This window comes from Ranitomeya variabilis, chromosome 1 (genome assembly GCF_051348905.1).
Source record: "Ranitomeya variabilis isolate aRanVar5 chromosome 1, aRanVar5.hap1, whole genome shotgun sequence".
NCBI classification, from domain to species: Eukaryota; Metazoa; Chordata; class Amphibia; order Anura; family Dendrobatidae; genus Ranitomeya; species Ranitomeya variabilis.
This window is the reverse complement of record NC_135232.1, coordinates 472,300,337-472,317,491: the sequence shown is the minus strand read 5'-3', so window position 1 is coordinate 472,317,491 and position 17,155 is coordinate 472,300,337. Positions and strand designations below refer to the sequence as shown.

General features: G+C 38.6%; 1 protein-coding gene across 5 annotated transcripts in view; it reads right to left on the bottom strand.

The window, feature by feature from the left end:
* Window positions 1-274: 274 nt before the first annotated feature.
* The window catches only part of TMOD1 (tropomodulin 1), a 123,225-nt gene continuing 106,344 nt past the window's right edge, over window positions 275-17,155 (bottom strand). For 2 of the 5 annotated variants that reach the window (XM_077250672.1, XM_077250704.1), the window contains 3 exons: window positions 14,947-15,090; window positions 11,442-11,586; window positions 275-7,243 (listed from right to left, as the gene is read on the bottom strand). In XM_077250672.1, the coding sequence (XP_077106787.1) occupies window positions 7,179-7,243; window positions 11,442-11,586; window positions 14,947-15,090 (354 nt within the window). In that variant the 3' untranslated portion in view covers window positions 275-7,178. Of the gene's footprint in view, window positions 7,244-8,976; window positions 9,053-11,441; window positions 11,587-14,946; window positions 15,091-17,155 lie in introns of all 5 variants that reach the window. The other 3 variants (XM_077250687.1, XM_077250681.1, XM_077250694.1) reach the window with 3 other exon arrangements.

Here is a 17,155-nt window from a genome sequence, read left to right as displayed (position 1 = left end):
CGCAAGCGTTGGACGCAAGAAACGCATCAAGTTGCATTTTTTTTGCGTCCAACTTTCGGCCAAAAACGACGCATGTGGCGCAAAACGCAGCGTTTTAGCGTGCGTTTTGCCGCGTTTTTGTTTGCGTTGTGCGCTGCGGCGCCGACGCTGCGGCGCACAACGCAAATGTGAACGTAGCCTAACATATAGGTATTGCATTTTCTTACAGATACTTAAAATGTATTTTTATTTCTATCTAATCAGTAATATAAAACATGACCAAAACTATACAGTCATATGATTTATTGTATAATCAAAGGATATTGAGTCTTGGGTACATGTAAATTGTTAAACACAGCACACAACATCTTCATTTTTACATATGGCAAAGATATGCACGGTTTCTCGGATTTGCCATGCAATGTAAAACATGAAGGAGAATAATTATGCAAGAAAAAGTGAAGCTTTTACTACAATTTCTTTTAACAAATGCCTGCAGACCACGGCAAGGAGCTGAATAAAGTAGCAGCTATCCCCACCTGGCTGTGGTCTTGAGGCTAGATTCTGGCGTCCCCCATTTTGGCGACTGATTGGGTTTGAGCAGCCTACTCTGATCCAACGGCTATCACATATCCAGTGGATGGGTGAAAGGTTGCTTAGGTTGAAATATCCCTATAACTATGATTGAGTGAAATGTTAAGTGGGTTGTCTGGTCTTGTGGTAAAAGTCTGCAATCATTCTACGTGACTGCAGACTTTTTAATCCTTTCAGTGTGCACATTGCATGCTGTCAGGTTTCTCAGGTGTAAATGGTAAAAGCGGGCAATCACGTAACAGCGGGCAGCCACATTCCAACTACAGTAGAAGTGTTCGACCTCGTTCAATTCAGTTGTTTTAACGAGGTTGAACATGTTGAGTCAGCAAGTGACCATATTTATGCAAATTGCATACTTTTCATCACACAACCACCCGCTCTCATCAGCAACATCTGAGAATTTACAGCATGCAATGCGCAGACTGTAAGGATTCAGAACAGTGCATACGTTGTGAGGAGTCTGAAATCTGCAATGACACAGAGTGAGTGCAGACTTTCACCACAAGATTAGACCACCTCGTAAAGAACTGAGAATCTTAATGTCAACTGATGGTACTCATCAGCAATTTTGTCACAAGTAGGATTTTGATATTAAACTCTGTGATCATGTTTTATAATATTTCATATATTCTAGTATACATTACAAACAATGGTTGAATCAGACCTGTGTGCAAAGAGAAGCTTCACACAAATAAATGTATGGCAGATGAAAATACTTAGCAGTAATAGGGCATTGCTTAGCAATGATAATATTCACTTTTGGATGTAACAATTATTAAATACATTTTGACTGGAAAATCTGATTTAGTTTGTAGTTAGCACAAAGGAAGGCCTCGACTAGTTATAAGAATGCTCTATATGGAAACAGCACAATGGCTGGCAACACTGGCTTGTGACTTTCATACCAACCATTTTCATAGTTGTATAGCTACATGTTATGGGACAACCCCTTTAATTGATTTGAGGTTCCTGCCATCTTGTGGTGCTGCGGCATATTGATGAATGGCAGCCTAGATATCAGTAAGTGGAACCCCCAGCAGTCATCCTTAAAGGAAACCGGTCAGTAGTATCAGCCCTCCTAAGCCATCTATATGGGCATACAGGTTATAAGAAGCTGAATAAAATGATACCTGGATAACTGCGAACCAACGTCTTATTACACAGAAATACATATTTTTCTTATATGTAAATGAGCTGTTCAGGGCTATGGGCCGAACACCGATCTGCATGAGAATCAGTCTCCGGAGCTTACTTTTAATAAAAGGGGGTGTTATCTGTATGGGACATGTAACTAACTCAGTGCAGTAGAGCTGAACTTTGTCTAATTGCAAACACATTTGTTGCAGCTCTCACAAGTCTGCTGCATTGTAACAATAATACAACCCTGACTGCCTGTGAGATGGAAGTTGAGGCAATGAGAGGAACCTGCAGATGTGTCAGTTAGAACAACACACAGTTTTGCAGTAACATCAGGAGAGCAGAGAGTGGCCATTACACATCACATTGATAACACATCCTTTTATTTAAAATAAGCTCTGGAGGCAGATCAGTGTCCAGCCCATAGTCCTGAACAGCTCATTTACATATAAGAAAAACATGGATTTCTCTGGTATAAGACATCGGTTCACAGATATAAAGGTATCATTTTATTCTGCTTCCAATGGCCTACAGTGGCTTGCGAAAGTATTCACTCCTTCACATTTTTCGTGTTTTACAACCTCACAACCTGGAATTTCACTTCTTTAGTGTTTCCATCATTTCATGTAAAGAACGTGGCTACTGTGGCCATTTGGTCTTCTTTTTATTGTGAAGCAAGCAACAAATAGGACAAAATAACTGAAAATATAAATGTACATAACTATTCACCCCCTCCTAAAGTCAGTACTTTGTAGAGCCTCCTTTAGAAGTAATTTCAGCTGCAAGTAGCTCTGGATAAGTCTGTATGAGCTTTCCACATATTACCACTGGGATTTTTTCCCATTCCTCAAGGTTAAACTACTCCAGCTCCTTCAAGTTAGATGGTTTCCTCTGGTGAACAGCAATCTTCAAGTGTGATCACAGATTCTCAATTCAATTAAGATTTGGGCTTTGACTAGGGCAATACAAAACATTTACAAGTTTCCAATTAAACTTTAGCAGTATGCTTTGGGTCATTGTCTTGTTGGAAGGTGAACCTCCGTGCCAGTCTCAAATCACTGAGAGACTAAAACAGGTTTTGCTCAGGACTATCCCTGTATTTCGCACCATCCATCTTAACATCAACTCAGACCATTTTCCCTGTCCCTGCTGCCAAAGAAAACATTCCACAGCATGATGCTGCCACCACGTTTCACAGTAGAATGGTGTTCTTGGGGTGATGAGCTGTATTGGTTTAGCGCCAGACATAGTGTTTACCTTGGTGGCCAAAAAGTTTAATTTTGATCTCATCTCACCAAAGCAACTTCCTCCATACATTTGGGGAGTCTCCCACATGTCTTATGGCAAACTCAAAACAAGCATTACAATTTTTGTGTGTAAGTGCCCACTCTTCCATAAAGGCCACCTCTGTGGAGTGTATGGCTTATTGTAGTCATATGAACAGATACTGCAGTCTCTGCTTGGGAACTCTGCAGCTCCTTCAGGGATATCTTGGTCTACGTGCTGCCTCTGATTAATGCCCTCCTTGCCTGGGCTGAGAGTTTTGGTGTGGGTGCCCTCTCTTGGCAGGTTTGTTGTGGTACCGTGTTCTTTCCATTTGTTGATAATGGATTTGATGGTGCTCCGGGGGATCATCAGCTATTTGAGATAGATAGAATATATTTTTGCTGTTAATAACCCATCCTTGACTTGTACTTCTCAACAACTTTGTCTCTGACTTGTTTGGAGATCTCCTTGGTCTTCATGGCGTTTGGTTAGTGGTTCCTCTTGCTTAGTGGTGTTGCAGCCTTTGTGGGCTTTCAGAAAAGGTAAAGTGTATATACTGACAGACCATGTGACACACGTGGGCTTCCCGTCACTAAGCATGTGACTTATGAAGATAATTGAGGTAGTGAGAAGCTTTTGCACTTAATTCAATGAGTGTAGGTGCCCAGAAGGAAAAACAATATACAGTAGTAGAAAACACCTCCAGGACTCAAAAAAAGGGATATTTCTTGGGAATATTCCATGTAACAAGAGAATCTTTATTTACAGCCGATATATGACATGAACAAGACAAAATTTCCGACATTTCAGCTTTCAGGCCTTTATCAAGAATGTCTGTCACAAGATGAATCAGCGTGCACGCACCAGAAATTTTTAGGGGCTTCATAGCAAAAGGTGTGAATACATATGCACATGCCAATTTTTAGTTATTTTATCCTATAAATTGAATTTGTACCTATATTTTTCTCACCTCACTTTACTTCACAAATGTAGGCTAGTTCTGATGCCTCACACCCAAATTGGATTACAAAAATATTTAAACACTAGGTAACAAAATAGATTAAAAGTCAAGAGATGTGAATACTTTTGCAAACCACTATACATGCGACTTAGAAGGTGTTGATCCTACTGACAGATTCCTTTTCAGAGAAGTTACAGTGAGCTACACATTTCACAATATAGGATTATAAAGTGCAATTATGTGATATGTTGACATATTAATTCCTCCAGAGAGCAAGCGGACACTCATGTGCTGTAAAATGTGCTGCCAAGATCAGATCTTAAAAGGTTCCATTTATCTTAATGTAAATATTGTGTGCTATATGTTTTATGCAAACTTGTGAGTCAGCAAGGTGATGACGATAAAGCTGTGATTCTTGCATGGCCATTATTGATTTAAAGAAGCCCTCTCATGAAGTTTTTTTTTTTTTACTAAAGAAGCATATATGTATGTAGTGTGTGTTATTATACTCACCTACCACTGCCTTCTCTGGTATCCAGCGCAGGCAGTGGTAGGTGAGTATATTATCATACACTATTGTACATATTCACCCATTTTAAAAACAAAAAAAAACTTCACTGGAGAGCTTCTTTAATGGTGAATGATAGTGATAACAATTATACTAATGGATTGAAATGAGTGTGTGCATACATATACATTTATAGAACGTTAGAACACGTAAAATATCGTTTTTTATATGTGGTATAATCAAGTGTCAATTTGGATTTTTTTTTTCTAAAAATGTGGCATGTGGGAAAGTGAGTTTGAATTGGGCGATATTTTTAGATTTATAAAAAGATAAAGTTTGTTTAAAGAAATCATATTTTCACAACTGGTACAAACTGAAAAATTATCAATAAAAAAAAAATGTGGTTTCCTTAAATTTGATGTAGGTTAGATGGACCTTGTCAGGGGATTCATGCTGTCCAAACTGCAGGGATTAGGAATCACAGCCTGGCTGAACAACTGCAACCAGGTATTTAACTAGAGGAAATATAACTTAAAGATCCAGCCATGGACCATAGCTTTAGACTAGACTACTCCAGCTCTGCTTCCAGCTGGCTATTTCCAGCGCAGTTGCAGATGATAGATAAGTTTTTCCCTTGCATGTACATAGGGAGGGACCTGTCAATCACCTCTAGCTGTGCTGTAAAGAGCTGGCCAGGGACAGTATCAGACTAGTCTGGTTTCTGGCTATGGCGCCGGCTATATCGTTAAGTTATATTTTCTCAGACATACTGGAGCTTTCAGCTACTATATAATTGTCTAAAGGTCATTTCCGTCTGTCCTTCTGTCTTTCTTTCTTTCTGTCTGTCACGGATATTCATTGGTCGCGGCCTGTGTCTGTCATGGAAATCCAAGTCGCTGATTGGTCATGGCAAAACGCCCACGACCATTGCCACGACCAATCAGTGACGGCCATAGTCTGGCAGTGAAATGGCCGCTGCTTTACTGCCTTGCAGTCAGCGCTGAGCGCTCACACAGGGTTAATGCCAGCGTTAACAGACCGCGGTGTAACGCACTCCGTTAACGCTGCTATTAACCCTGTGTGACCAACATTTTACTATTGATGCTGCGTATGCAGCATCAATAGTAAAAAGATCTAATGTTACAAATAATAAAAAAAAAAGTTATTCTCACCGTCCGACGTCGCGCGCTGTCCTCGGCAGTGCAAGCGACAGGTTCCGGTGCCAAGAATGCTATGCGAGAAGGACTTGCAATGACGTCACGGTCATGTGACCGTGACGTCATCACAGGTCCTGCGCTCATACCAACCCTGGGACCGGAAGCTGCCGCTTGCACCGCACACAGGCGCCATGACTTCAAGGGACCTTCGGAAGGTGAGTATATGTTTATTTTTTATTTTAAGTCTTTTTTAAACACACATATAGTGCCTACATTGCTATATACTACGTGGGCTGTGTTACATACTGTGTGGGCTCTGTTATATACTACATCTCTGTGCTATATACTATGTAGCTGGGCAATATACAACGTGACTGTGCAATATACTACGTGGCTGTGCAATATAATACATGCTCTGTGTTATATACTACGTAGCTGTGCAATATACTATGTGGCTGTGTCGGTTCTGTTATATACTATGTCGTCTGTGCAATATACTACGTGGCTCTGTTATATACTACGTGGCTGTGCAATATACTACGTGGCTCTGTTATATACTATGTGGCTGTGCTATATACTACGTGGCTGTGCAATATACTACGTGCTCTGTGTTATATACTACGTAGCTGTGCAATATACTATGTGGCTGTGTCGGTTCTGTTATATACTACGTCGACTGTGCAATATACTAGGTGGCTCTGTTATATACTACGTGGCTGTGCAATATACTATGTGGCTGTGCAATATACTACGTGGCTCTGTTATATACTACGTGGCTGTGCAATATACTACGTGGCTCTGTTATATACTACGTGCCTCTACAATATACTACGTGGCTATGTTATATACTATGTGGCTCTGCTATATACTACGTGGCTCTGCTATATACTACGTGGCTGACCAATATACTACGTGCCTGTGCAATACACTACGTGGCTATGTTATATACTACGTCGGTTGTGTTATACACTACGTCACTGTGCAATATAGTACATAGCCTGTGCTATATACTACCTACATATTCTAGAATACCCGATACGTTAGAATCGGGCCACCATCTAGTAGAATAATATACCTGGTTGCAACCATACAGTGAAGCTGCGATTCAAGCTGCCCATGGTTTGAGGAAACATGAATCCACTGACAATTTCCCTTTAACACAGCTGTTTATTATCATTTGTGTGGCTTTCTGTTAGTGATACTCAATGTATTTTCTATATTTGTATAGTTAGAAGACATTATTCACTGTTTGATCATACAATGTCATGTACTGAACTGTATTTATGTGAATAACCAATGTGATGATCCCAAATATGCAAGAAACACCAATAGCAAAATAGGTTTAACAATATCCAGTTGGTCTGTAGTTAAGAATCTCCAGAAGTTTGGGTTGTTGTGTATTTCTTCTCCTTGGTGACACCATATTGCACTATTTGGGTGCATAAAGTCTGGCATTGTGGAGTACTGAGGTATGAAATACAGATGTTGGGCTCTCACTCTGATATAAGCATTCTGCACCCTGCCACAAACTCTCAATGAAAGGGTCCTGCTGTGTCGTGCTCTCTTCACCTTCGTTTTACACCCCGCTTCGGCATTTTGGAAATATTGGGCCATCCAGGTCGGCCAGCCTTCTCTTTCTCACTGTTAAGGAACACAGAAATATTATTGGTTGTCACATTTTTTTTCTGTAAATGTAATAGACTTATTTTCTGAATCCAATATTGTGTAGCACTTAAATACTCAATCTCCCACTTCCCTTTCTATTTTAAAGGATTTGGCTACCTGTGAGGGGGCGTTTTTTTTCTTAAACCATCAGCTACTCTGATTTATGACCAATGTTTAACTTTGTAGACAGAGGACAGATTGTAACATTCTTTGACTGATAAATGTAAATTATACATCAGATATATTTAGATATCGACTTCCCCATGTTCTGAATACAATCTTCCTAATTTAGTATCATGTCCCTTTAATTTTAGTAGCTCATGGTTAAAACAAAACTAGACTTTTTTTGTGTAAAAAAATACATGTATATTAAAAAAATATTCAGTACTGTAGTTCTGTACAAAGCAAAGGGAGCGCTTTTTATGCAGCTTTTAGAGCCAAAGCCAGAATTGGTTTAAAAAGAAAAGGGAAATATAGAGAAAATAGGTTCTGTTTCAGATGTTCGTGATAACCGTTCCGATGGTGGATCACAATGCATCGGTTGGCCGTCCATCTCCTAACCTGAGTGTGACAGCTTCATAGAAATATATGACACTATCACATCGAATTAGGAGGTGTGCGGCCTGTCCAAGCATTGCGATCAAACATTGGACTGATTATAATAGACATCTGAAACAGAACCTATTTCCTTTATATTTCCCACTTCTAAAACAAATTCTGGCTTTGGCTCTAGAAGCTGAACCAAAAAACCTTGAGATTTCTAGATATCTCACTTTGCTACTTTTAATATGCTGTAAATTATTCATCTTGAAATCCAATAGGAAAATCCATAAAATATACGTAACATGTGAACATGACCTTAACTACTATACATTTCACCAGCTTTAGAAAAAATTCACAAGGAGCAAGGACAATAGACCGTTGAAACAGCCCACTTCAACAACAGTGTACTTCAGTACTGCTGGCATGAACTACTATTCTCATCCTGCCATATCCTATGTACCCGGCAATCTAGGCACATGCAGGGAAGAAAGAGGACAGAGATAGTTCAAAAATTGCTACCTTGCTCCCCTATGCAGGCATCTACTGATAGATTGGCAGGGTCTATGGATTAGAGGCCATCACCCTAATAAAAATATCTTATTACTTTTCCGAAGTTTGGCCAAAATTTTTAAAGAAGTGAAAGTTTAATTTAGTGACAGAGAAACAAGATAATGGACTGTAACCTATCAAATAAGATTCTGCCAATCAGAGAAGGAGAATAATTTTGGCATTTCTGCTCAGATTTGGGGTAAGCATATAAAAATATACAAAAATATAGAAATGAGGTGCATTTTTTTAAAACTTTTTAACTAATAATAAAAATGTATTTCTTTTTCCCTGTTTATGGAGTTTTGGCAAAAGTAGTAGAGTTAAAACACTACTACTTATGCCAAAGTCTGTAAGAGCCAGAGCTAATTTATCACCGGACCTGTTTAAATATGTAAACATACAATGTCAATTATCATTTCACATCACTGAGAATAATGTAATATTAATAAGGTAAGGAATATAGCCAAAGCAATCAAATTCTGAGAAGAGAAAAAAGCATTGTGGTGAAATGAAGACTGCGAGGTGAGAGTAATGCGGTAAAGAGTCGAAGGGTGGCAGATAAGAGCACTGCCTGTGGCATAGAAAATGAAGAACTGCCAAGAGAAATGTATAGAGACCATATCTATACTTATACATCCTCCAGGTCCAGAGCTGAAAAGTTATGCCACGGCTCATCAGATCTATGTATACGAGCTGTAAACAAGAAGCACATCACTGGTCTCATTGTCATATATACGGACATGATGAAAAATATACAATAAACATGTTCTAAATGAAATTACCGTAGATTCTTTATTCTATTCTATACACACGTTTCTATTGCTATCGTCACCAAGGAAGATAAAGATAATGTAACACTTAAGGGTACCTTTATAAAAATGGGTGCAGATTTTTATCAAGATATACAGTAGAGTAAAAAAAAGATGAGGGTGTGCTGCTGTTGGTGAAGAATTCACAGGATTCAGATGAATAGAAATAGATTGAAGTTTATTCTGAGCGCGTTTCTAGGTCGAACAGTCCTCTTCCTCAGGAGGACCACAATAAAGATCTTTACATAGTATTCCACTATATTGCTATACCACATCGGTGGAATACACACTCTTTTGAACTCACGCACTTTCATTTGTCATCTATTTTTATTGGTCATTTACTGTTCAATGGAACACTCCCTCACTACTGATACCCATTTGCCTTGGTGTGTCTCCTATTTTTGAGCTCTAACTGGGAACCTCATATCTTACCCTTTTGTGAGTCATTACAATTACGATCTTTTACATACTATATTGATATCAATTTCGGTTGTATCTTTTGGATCTTTTCAATGGTTGTTAATAAAAATATCTTTGATTTATCATTTGGAGGTCGTGAATTCATAGTCTTATAGGTTTATATATATATTCTCTCTTCTTTTGAAATGATTACTTGAGTTCAGAATAGTTTATTCTCTAAATTACTTTCCTATAGACCAGTAACAAAAGAGCCCTCAGATCATTAACAGACCTGTGCTATATCCTATGCCTAGTTTATAGACATGTTAAGTTCCATTCAAATATATTATTATTACAGTAATAAACAATATATTTTATTTGTGTTCTAGTAAAGATTTGCATTTTTCTATGTTTCGTTAAAGAAGCCCTCCCATGAACCTTTTCCCACCCCAAACCTGTCTATACGTGTGGACAAAAATTGTTGGTACCCTTCTGTTAAAGGAAGAAAATCCCACAATGGTTGCTGAAATAACTTGCAACTAAGAAAAATAATTTCTAATGAAAATCAGACACTGCTTTTGAATTGTGGTTCATCAGAAAAATAATAATAAAAAAAAAAACTAGTGAAAATAGCATGGACAAAAATGATGGTCCTCTTAACTTAAGATTTTGTTGAACAACCTTTTGAGGTAATCACTGCAAAAAGACTATTTCTGCAGCTCTCAATGAGACTTCTGCACTGGTCCACAGGTATTTTGGCCTACTCCTCATAAGCAAACTACTCACGCGGTCTCAGCTGTGAATGGTGCCTTCTCCAGTCTACATATTTCAGCTCCTTCCACATATGTTCAAAAGGAGTTGTTAGATCACTACTCATAGAAGGCCACTTTAGAATAATCTAATGCTTTGATCTTGGTCATTCTGGGATATTTTTGCTGTGTTTTGGGTAATTATCATGTTGGAGGACCCATGGCCATCGACTCAGACACAGATTTCTGACATCAAATTTGGTTCCGGAATGCCTTGATAGTCCTGACATTTCATTGTACATTGCACAGATTCAAAACACCCTGTGCCAGATGCAGGAAAACAGCTCTAAAACAACATAACCAAGGCTCTTCTACATTTCACAGTCGGTACAATGTTCTTTTTTTTTTTCTTTGCTTCATTTTTGAGTCTGTAAACTTCAAGATGATGTTACTTGCCAAAAATCTGCAGTTTTGTTTTGTCTGTCCAAAGGACATTCTTCCAGAGACTTTGTGGCTTGTCAAAATGTATTTTGCCAAATTTGCTTTCAACAGTAGTTTTCTCATCAGTCTTCTTCCATAAGGTAGACTATATTGGATTACATTATATAAGAGACTTACGTCTCACGCATAGACTATAAGAGTATTCCGGATAGTCTAACAAGCGGTACCGGAACAGTGCTGGATAACAGAAATGTCGGCCTCACACACATACACAGATTTAGAAAAAAAGAAGTTCATAGGAGTGCTTCTACAACTAACATGATATACTAATAGACTTTGAGTAACAGGTGTGTGAAGTATAGCGTGGCACTACCGTGAGGTGCTCAAGTAGGTTACCAAAACCAATGTGCAGTAAAATAAAGAACTTGGCACTCAACTTAGTATGTCATTGCAAAAGGATTTTTTATTATTTTTGCAGTTTGTAAAAGTTTCAGTCTTATCTAGACCTTCATCAGTCTGACTGCTTGTCACAGAAAGAATTCTGCACATTTGAGTAACAGGTGGCATCAAAACCTCGAAGTAAACAATAGGTCTCCATTTCAGCGGAAAGCAAAAACATTTTGATTATTACAATCATGTCGCATATGTCAGATATATTACCCAGCATTCGTATTATCATCTTACCAAGATCATTATTGTTCATCATGGCAGTAGATGCTCGCAATCTCGGTCCTTGCTGCGTGAAATGATAACCAAATTTGAGGAGTGTTGAATTTTTTTCTAGCATACTTGCAATTTCCATTTCCACTTTATTACCAAGTGGTTGGCTCTAGAAGAAATTGTAAAAAGTAAATACTTAGTAGAGTGTTGAAAACCAGTGGTATTTATAATACTCTTTTCTACAACTGCTATTTTGTCACTGAGAATAAGACGCTAAAAATTTGAGTTTACATTATAATACTTGTTCAAGATTACTGAGCAGAATCTCTGTAAAAGTAAAACGTAAAATGTAACTTTCACTCCAAAAGACTTACATTTCACTTCAGGTAGGAAAAGAAAAAATCCTTAGGGCTTGATCCCATGGGTGGAAACGCAGCATTTTTTCTTAATGTGTCTGTACCAAAATGAACAACAGCAAGCTCCTCTGTTTTTTGATGGATGCTTTTTTATGAATTTTTGCTGCACAATTGTTGGAGAGTTTCTTTATTGCATTGTTTAAGTCAAGAAACTCTTGAATATTGCACTAGAAAGAACAATTGTGCTTTTTACTTGTGTTTTGAGGCCCCCCATTAGAAACCTTAAGGAAAAAGCACGGAAACCTCCAGTTGAACAGCTTCTCTAACCCCTTCCCATTTTCCATTTTTGCACTTTCGTTTTTCCTCTCCTTCTTCCAAATGCCATAACTTTTTTTTATTTTTCTGTCGATATAGTCGCATGAGAGTTTGTTTTTTGCAGAAAGAGTAGTGCTTCTGAATTGCATCATCAATTTTACCTTGTAAAGTACTAAAAAACTGGAAAAAAATTCCTAGTGCAGCGAAATGTTGAGAAAAACTTTGCAAATTTATTTTGGGGTTTTGTTTTTACGGTTTTCATTATGCTGTAGAAATTACCAAGCAATTTAATTTTCCAGGTCAGTATGATTATGGAGATAAGAAAAAATCTATTCAAATTTGTTAAGTGAAAAAAATCGGACATTTGTAAAACAAAATTCACTTGTGCCGCTATTTTTAGAGACCTGTAATGTTTTCATTTTTCGGTTCATGCAGCATTATGAGGGATTGTTTTTTGTGTGTGGTAAGAAAAAGGGGTAATTCAAACTTTTTTATTTTTTCATGTTCAAAAAAACCAACATTTTTTAAAACTTTTCATTGTATTTATTAGTTCCCTTAGGGGATGTAAACCTGTGATTCTCCTATCGATTGTACCATACACAGCAATACTACAGTACTGCTGTTTATAGATGGAGATTTATGAGGGATTATTTTTTTGTGAAGCAAGGAGACATATTTTTTCATACCACTTTGGGGTACATACGAAGTTTGGATTGTTTTTTATTGCATTACATATTATTTGCGGTGTTGTGGTGGCCAAGTAAGGGCCATTCTGGAATTTCGGATTTATTTATTATCAATCGGGTTAGTTTACTCTACATTTTGATATATTGGACCTTTAAAGTATGTGGAGATACCACATATGTGTATTTTTCATATTTATTTATTTTTAAGGTGGAAAAAGGAGGGGTAATAAAAATTTCAGATTTTTTCATATTTTTAAAAAACATATTTTTTTTCATTTTCAATGTATTTGTCAGTCACTATTAGGGGGCTTGTACCTGTGATTGTCCTATTGCTTGTACTCTACTCAGCAATATTAACCCCTTCACCCCCGGAGCTTTTTCCGTTTTTCCGTTTTCGTTTTTCGCTCCCCTCCTTCCCAGAGCCATAACTTTTTTATTTTTCCGTCAATTTGGCCATGTGAGGGCTTATTTTTTGCGGGACGAGTTGTACTTTTGAACGACATCATTGGTTTTAGCATGTCGTGTACTAGAAAATGGGAAAAAAATTCCAAGTGCAGTGAAATTGCAAAAAAAGTGCAATCCCACACTTGTTTTTTGCTTGCCTATTTTGCTAGGTTCACTAAATGCTAAAACTGACCTGCCATTATGATTCTCCAGGTCACTACGAGTTCATAGACACCTAACATGACTAGGTTATTTTTCACCTAAGTGGTGAAAAAAAATTCCAAACTTTGCAAAAAACAAAACAAAACAAAATTGCGCCATTTTCCGATACTCGTAGCGTCTCCATTTTTCGTGATCTGGGGTCAGGTGAGGGCTTATTTTTTGCGTGCCGAGCTGGCGTTTTTAATGATAGCATTTTGGTGTAGATACGTTCTTTTGATCGCCCGTTATTGCATTTTAATGCAATGTCGTGGCGACCAAAAAAACGTAAATCTGGCGTTTCGAATTTTTTTCTCATTACGCCATTTAGCGATCAGGTTAATGCTTTTTTTTAATTGATAGATCGGGCGATTCTGAACGCGGTGATACCAAATATGTGTAGGTTTTTTTTTTTTTTTATTGATTTATTTTGATTGGGGCGAAAGGGGGGTGATTTAAACTTTTATGTTTTTTTTATTTTTTTCACATTTTTAAAAACTTTTTTTTTTTTACTTTTGCCATGCTTCTATAGCCTCCATGGGAGGCTAGAAGCAGGCACAGCACGATCGGCTCTGCTACATAGCAGCGATCATCAGATCGCTGTTATGTAGCTAAAATGCAGGTGTGCTGTGAGCGCCGACCACAGGGGGGCGCTCACAGCCACCGGCAATCAGTAACCATAGAGGTCTCAAGGACCTCTATGGTTACAATGGAGGAGCATCGCCGACCCCCGATCATGTGACAGGGGTCGGCGATGCGCTCATATCCGGCCGCACGGCCGGATGTGGTAGTTAAATGCCGCTGTCTGCGTTTGACAGCGGCATTTAACTAGTTAATAGCGGCGGGTGATCGCGATTTCACCCGCCGCTATTGCGCGCACATGTCAGCTGTAAAAAACAGCTGACATGTCGCGACTTTGATGTGCGCTCACCGCCGGAGCGCACATCAAAGCGGGGGTCCCGACATGTGACGTACTATTCCGTCACATGTCGGGAAGGGGTTAAGTACTGCTATATATAGAAAAAAAAAATCACAGTTTTTTTTATTATAGTGTGGATGGGGCATTGTCATGATAGACAATTGGTCTTCAGTATTCCCCTGGCTTTCATGGAAAGTGATTGGTGCCCCCCAGTCGGGGGCCAGCAATACCTTTACATGGCCAGTACTTTCCTTGTTACTGAGAAATCAGCGACTGGACTGTCCAGATCTAAAGCCTTTGTCACTCCAGCTCCAATCCCCACCCAGCGCTGTCTCCTCCTGTTTGACCAACAAATCTTTTTTGCCTGTCAGTAAAGGAGTAATCAGTGCTGCATGGGAAATAGGGTTTTAGTGACAGAGGCTTCAGATCTACAGCCTTAGCATATTGATTCAAACATTGATGTCTCAGTAATGAAGGAATGAAAATCTCCACTCTTTCAAAAAGCTGATTATAGGATGATTTGCACTAATGGTCATCAAACACTGATACAGGATGCCATGGCTCAAGATGATATAGTCACCAAACACTAACAAGAACATTTCTCACCATACCTGATTGTCTATCTTCAGCTCAACCAATGATGTGTTTTGCTGGAGAGATTCCACAAGAGCTAAGATTCCTGTTCCACTGATAAAATTAGACTCCACGTTTAAGCTCTTTAGTGCAGTATTGACTTTCAGCATATCTGCAAAAGCCTTCAACAAAGAAAAAGCATGGGTGAATAAAAAGTAGTATGTTTTACAGTACAATACCACTGTTTTGCTCATACAGGTTTCAGTTTGTACATGTGAAGCATTTATGAATTAAGATTTTATCTATTTTTTGTTCCTCAAACAAATACAATTAAAATGGCGCACTGATCTTTCATTTTTTTATTATCACACTTTGAGAGCCATAACTTCTTGTGGCTATAGCCATATGAAGGCTTGTTTCTTTTATTAGATACTTTTTTTCATGACACTATTTTGGCATACTGTATGTCATAACTATATTTCAATCAATATAGCTTGTTTTTTTGTAGAACTGTGTGACCAGATACAGGGTAAATAGTTTACTACTGGTCATTATCCTTCCTTGAACCCTGCAGTAACTGGTGTCTGTTCTGTTTTTCAAGTACATATTATATGTGTGGTTTTCATGGCTATAGTGTATAGAGTTGTTCACATGTCGGTAGCTTTTTTGTGGGACATGTCTGTTTTTGATTGATCGGCATCTAGGATCTAACAAGTCTATGGGACCATGAAAATCAGAGACCACGCGCGGATGGCATCGGTGGGCAGTCTATGATTAACACTGTAATGATGTCTGCATGAGGCCTTAAGCAGATAACACTTAAAAAAGCTAAGTTTCCTTGGTAAATTTAAAAGGGAACGTCCACTACTACAGGTGCTTCCCACAAAATTAGAATATCATCAAAAAGTTAACTTATTTGAGTTCTTCAATACAAAAAGTGAAACTCATTACAAACAGAGTGATCTATTTCAAATGTTTATTTCTGTTACTGTTGATGATTATGGCTTACAGCCAGTGAAAACCCAAAAGTTATAGTAAATAATTAACAAAAAAAAAACACCTGCAAAGGCTTCCTAAGCATTTAAAAAGGTCCCTTAGTCTGTTTCCAGAAGGCAGTCATTGACACACTCCACAAGGAGAGTAAGCCACAAAAGGTCATTGCTAAAGAAGCTGACTGTTCACAGAGTGCTGTATCTAAGCATGTTAATGGAAAGTTGAGCGGAAGGAAAAAGTGTGGTGGAAAAAGGTGCACAAGCAACTGGGATAAACGCAGCCTTGAAAGGATTGTTAAGAAAAGGCCACTCAAAAATTGGGGGGAATGCACAAGGAGTGGACTGCTGCTGGAGTAATTGCTTCAAGAGCAAACACACACAGACATACCAAGGACATGGGCTACAAGTGTCGCATTCCTTGTGTCAAGCCACTCATGACTAATAGACAATGGCAGATGAGTCTTATATGGGCCAAGGAGAAAAAGAACTGGACTGTTCCTCAGTGGTCCAATGCGTTGTTTTCAGATGAAGGTAAATGTTGCATTTCACTTGGAAATCAAGGTCCTAGAGTCTGGAGGAAGAGTGGAGAGGCACACAGTCCAAGCTGCATGAGGTCTAGTGTGACGTTTTCACAATCGGTGATGGTTTGGGAGCCATGTCCTCTGCTGGTGTAGGTCCACTGTGTTTTATCAAGACCAAATTCAGCGCAGATGTCTACCAGGAAATATTAGAGCACTTCATGGTTCCCTCTACTGACAAGCTTTTTGGAGATGGAAATTTCATTGTGCAGCATGATTTGGCACCTGTCCACATTGCCAAAAGCACCAGTACCTGGTTTAAAAACAACAGTATCACTGTGCTTGATTGGCCAACAAACTCGCCTGACCTTAACCCCATAGAGAATCTATGAGGTATTGTCAAGAGGAAGATGAGAAACACCAGACCCAACAATTCAGATGAGCTGAGGGCTGTTATCAAAGCAACCTGGGCTTCAATAACACCTCAGCAGTGCCACAGGCTGATCGCCTCCATACCACGCTGCATTATAATAATAATAATAATCTTTATTTATATAGCGGCAGCATATTTCGCAGCACTTTACAATTAAGCGGGGACATATACAGACAAATTCAATACAAGTTAAGACAATTTAAACAGTGACATTAGGAGTGAGGTCCCTGCTCGCAAGCTTACAATCTACAAGGAAATGGGGGGAACACAATAGGTGAAAAGTGCTTGTTATTTCAGGTCTGGC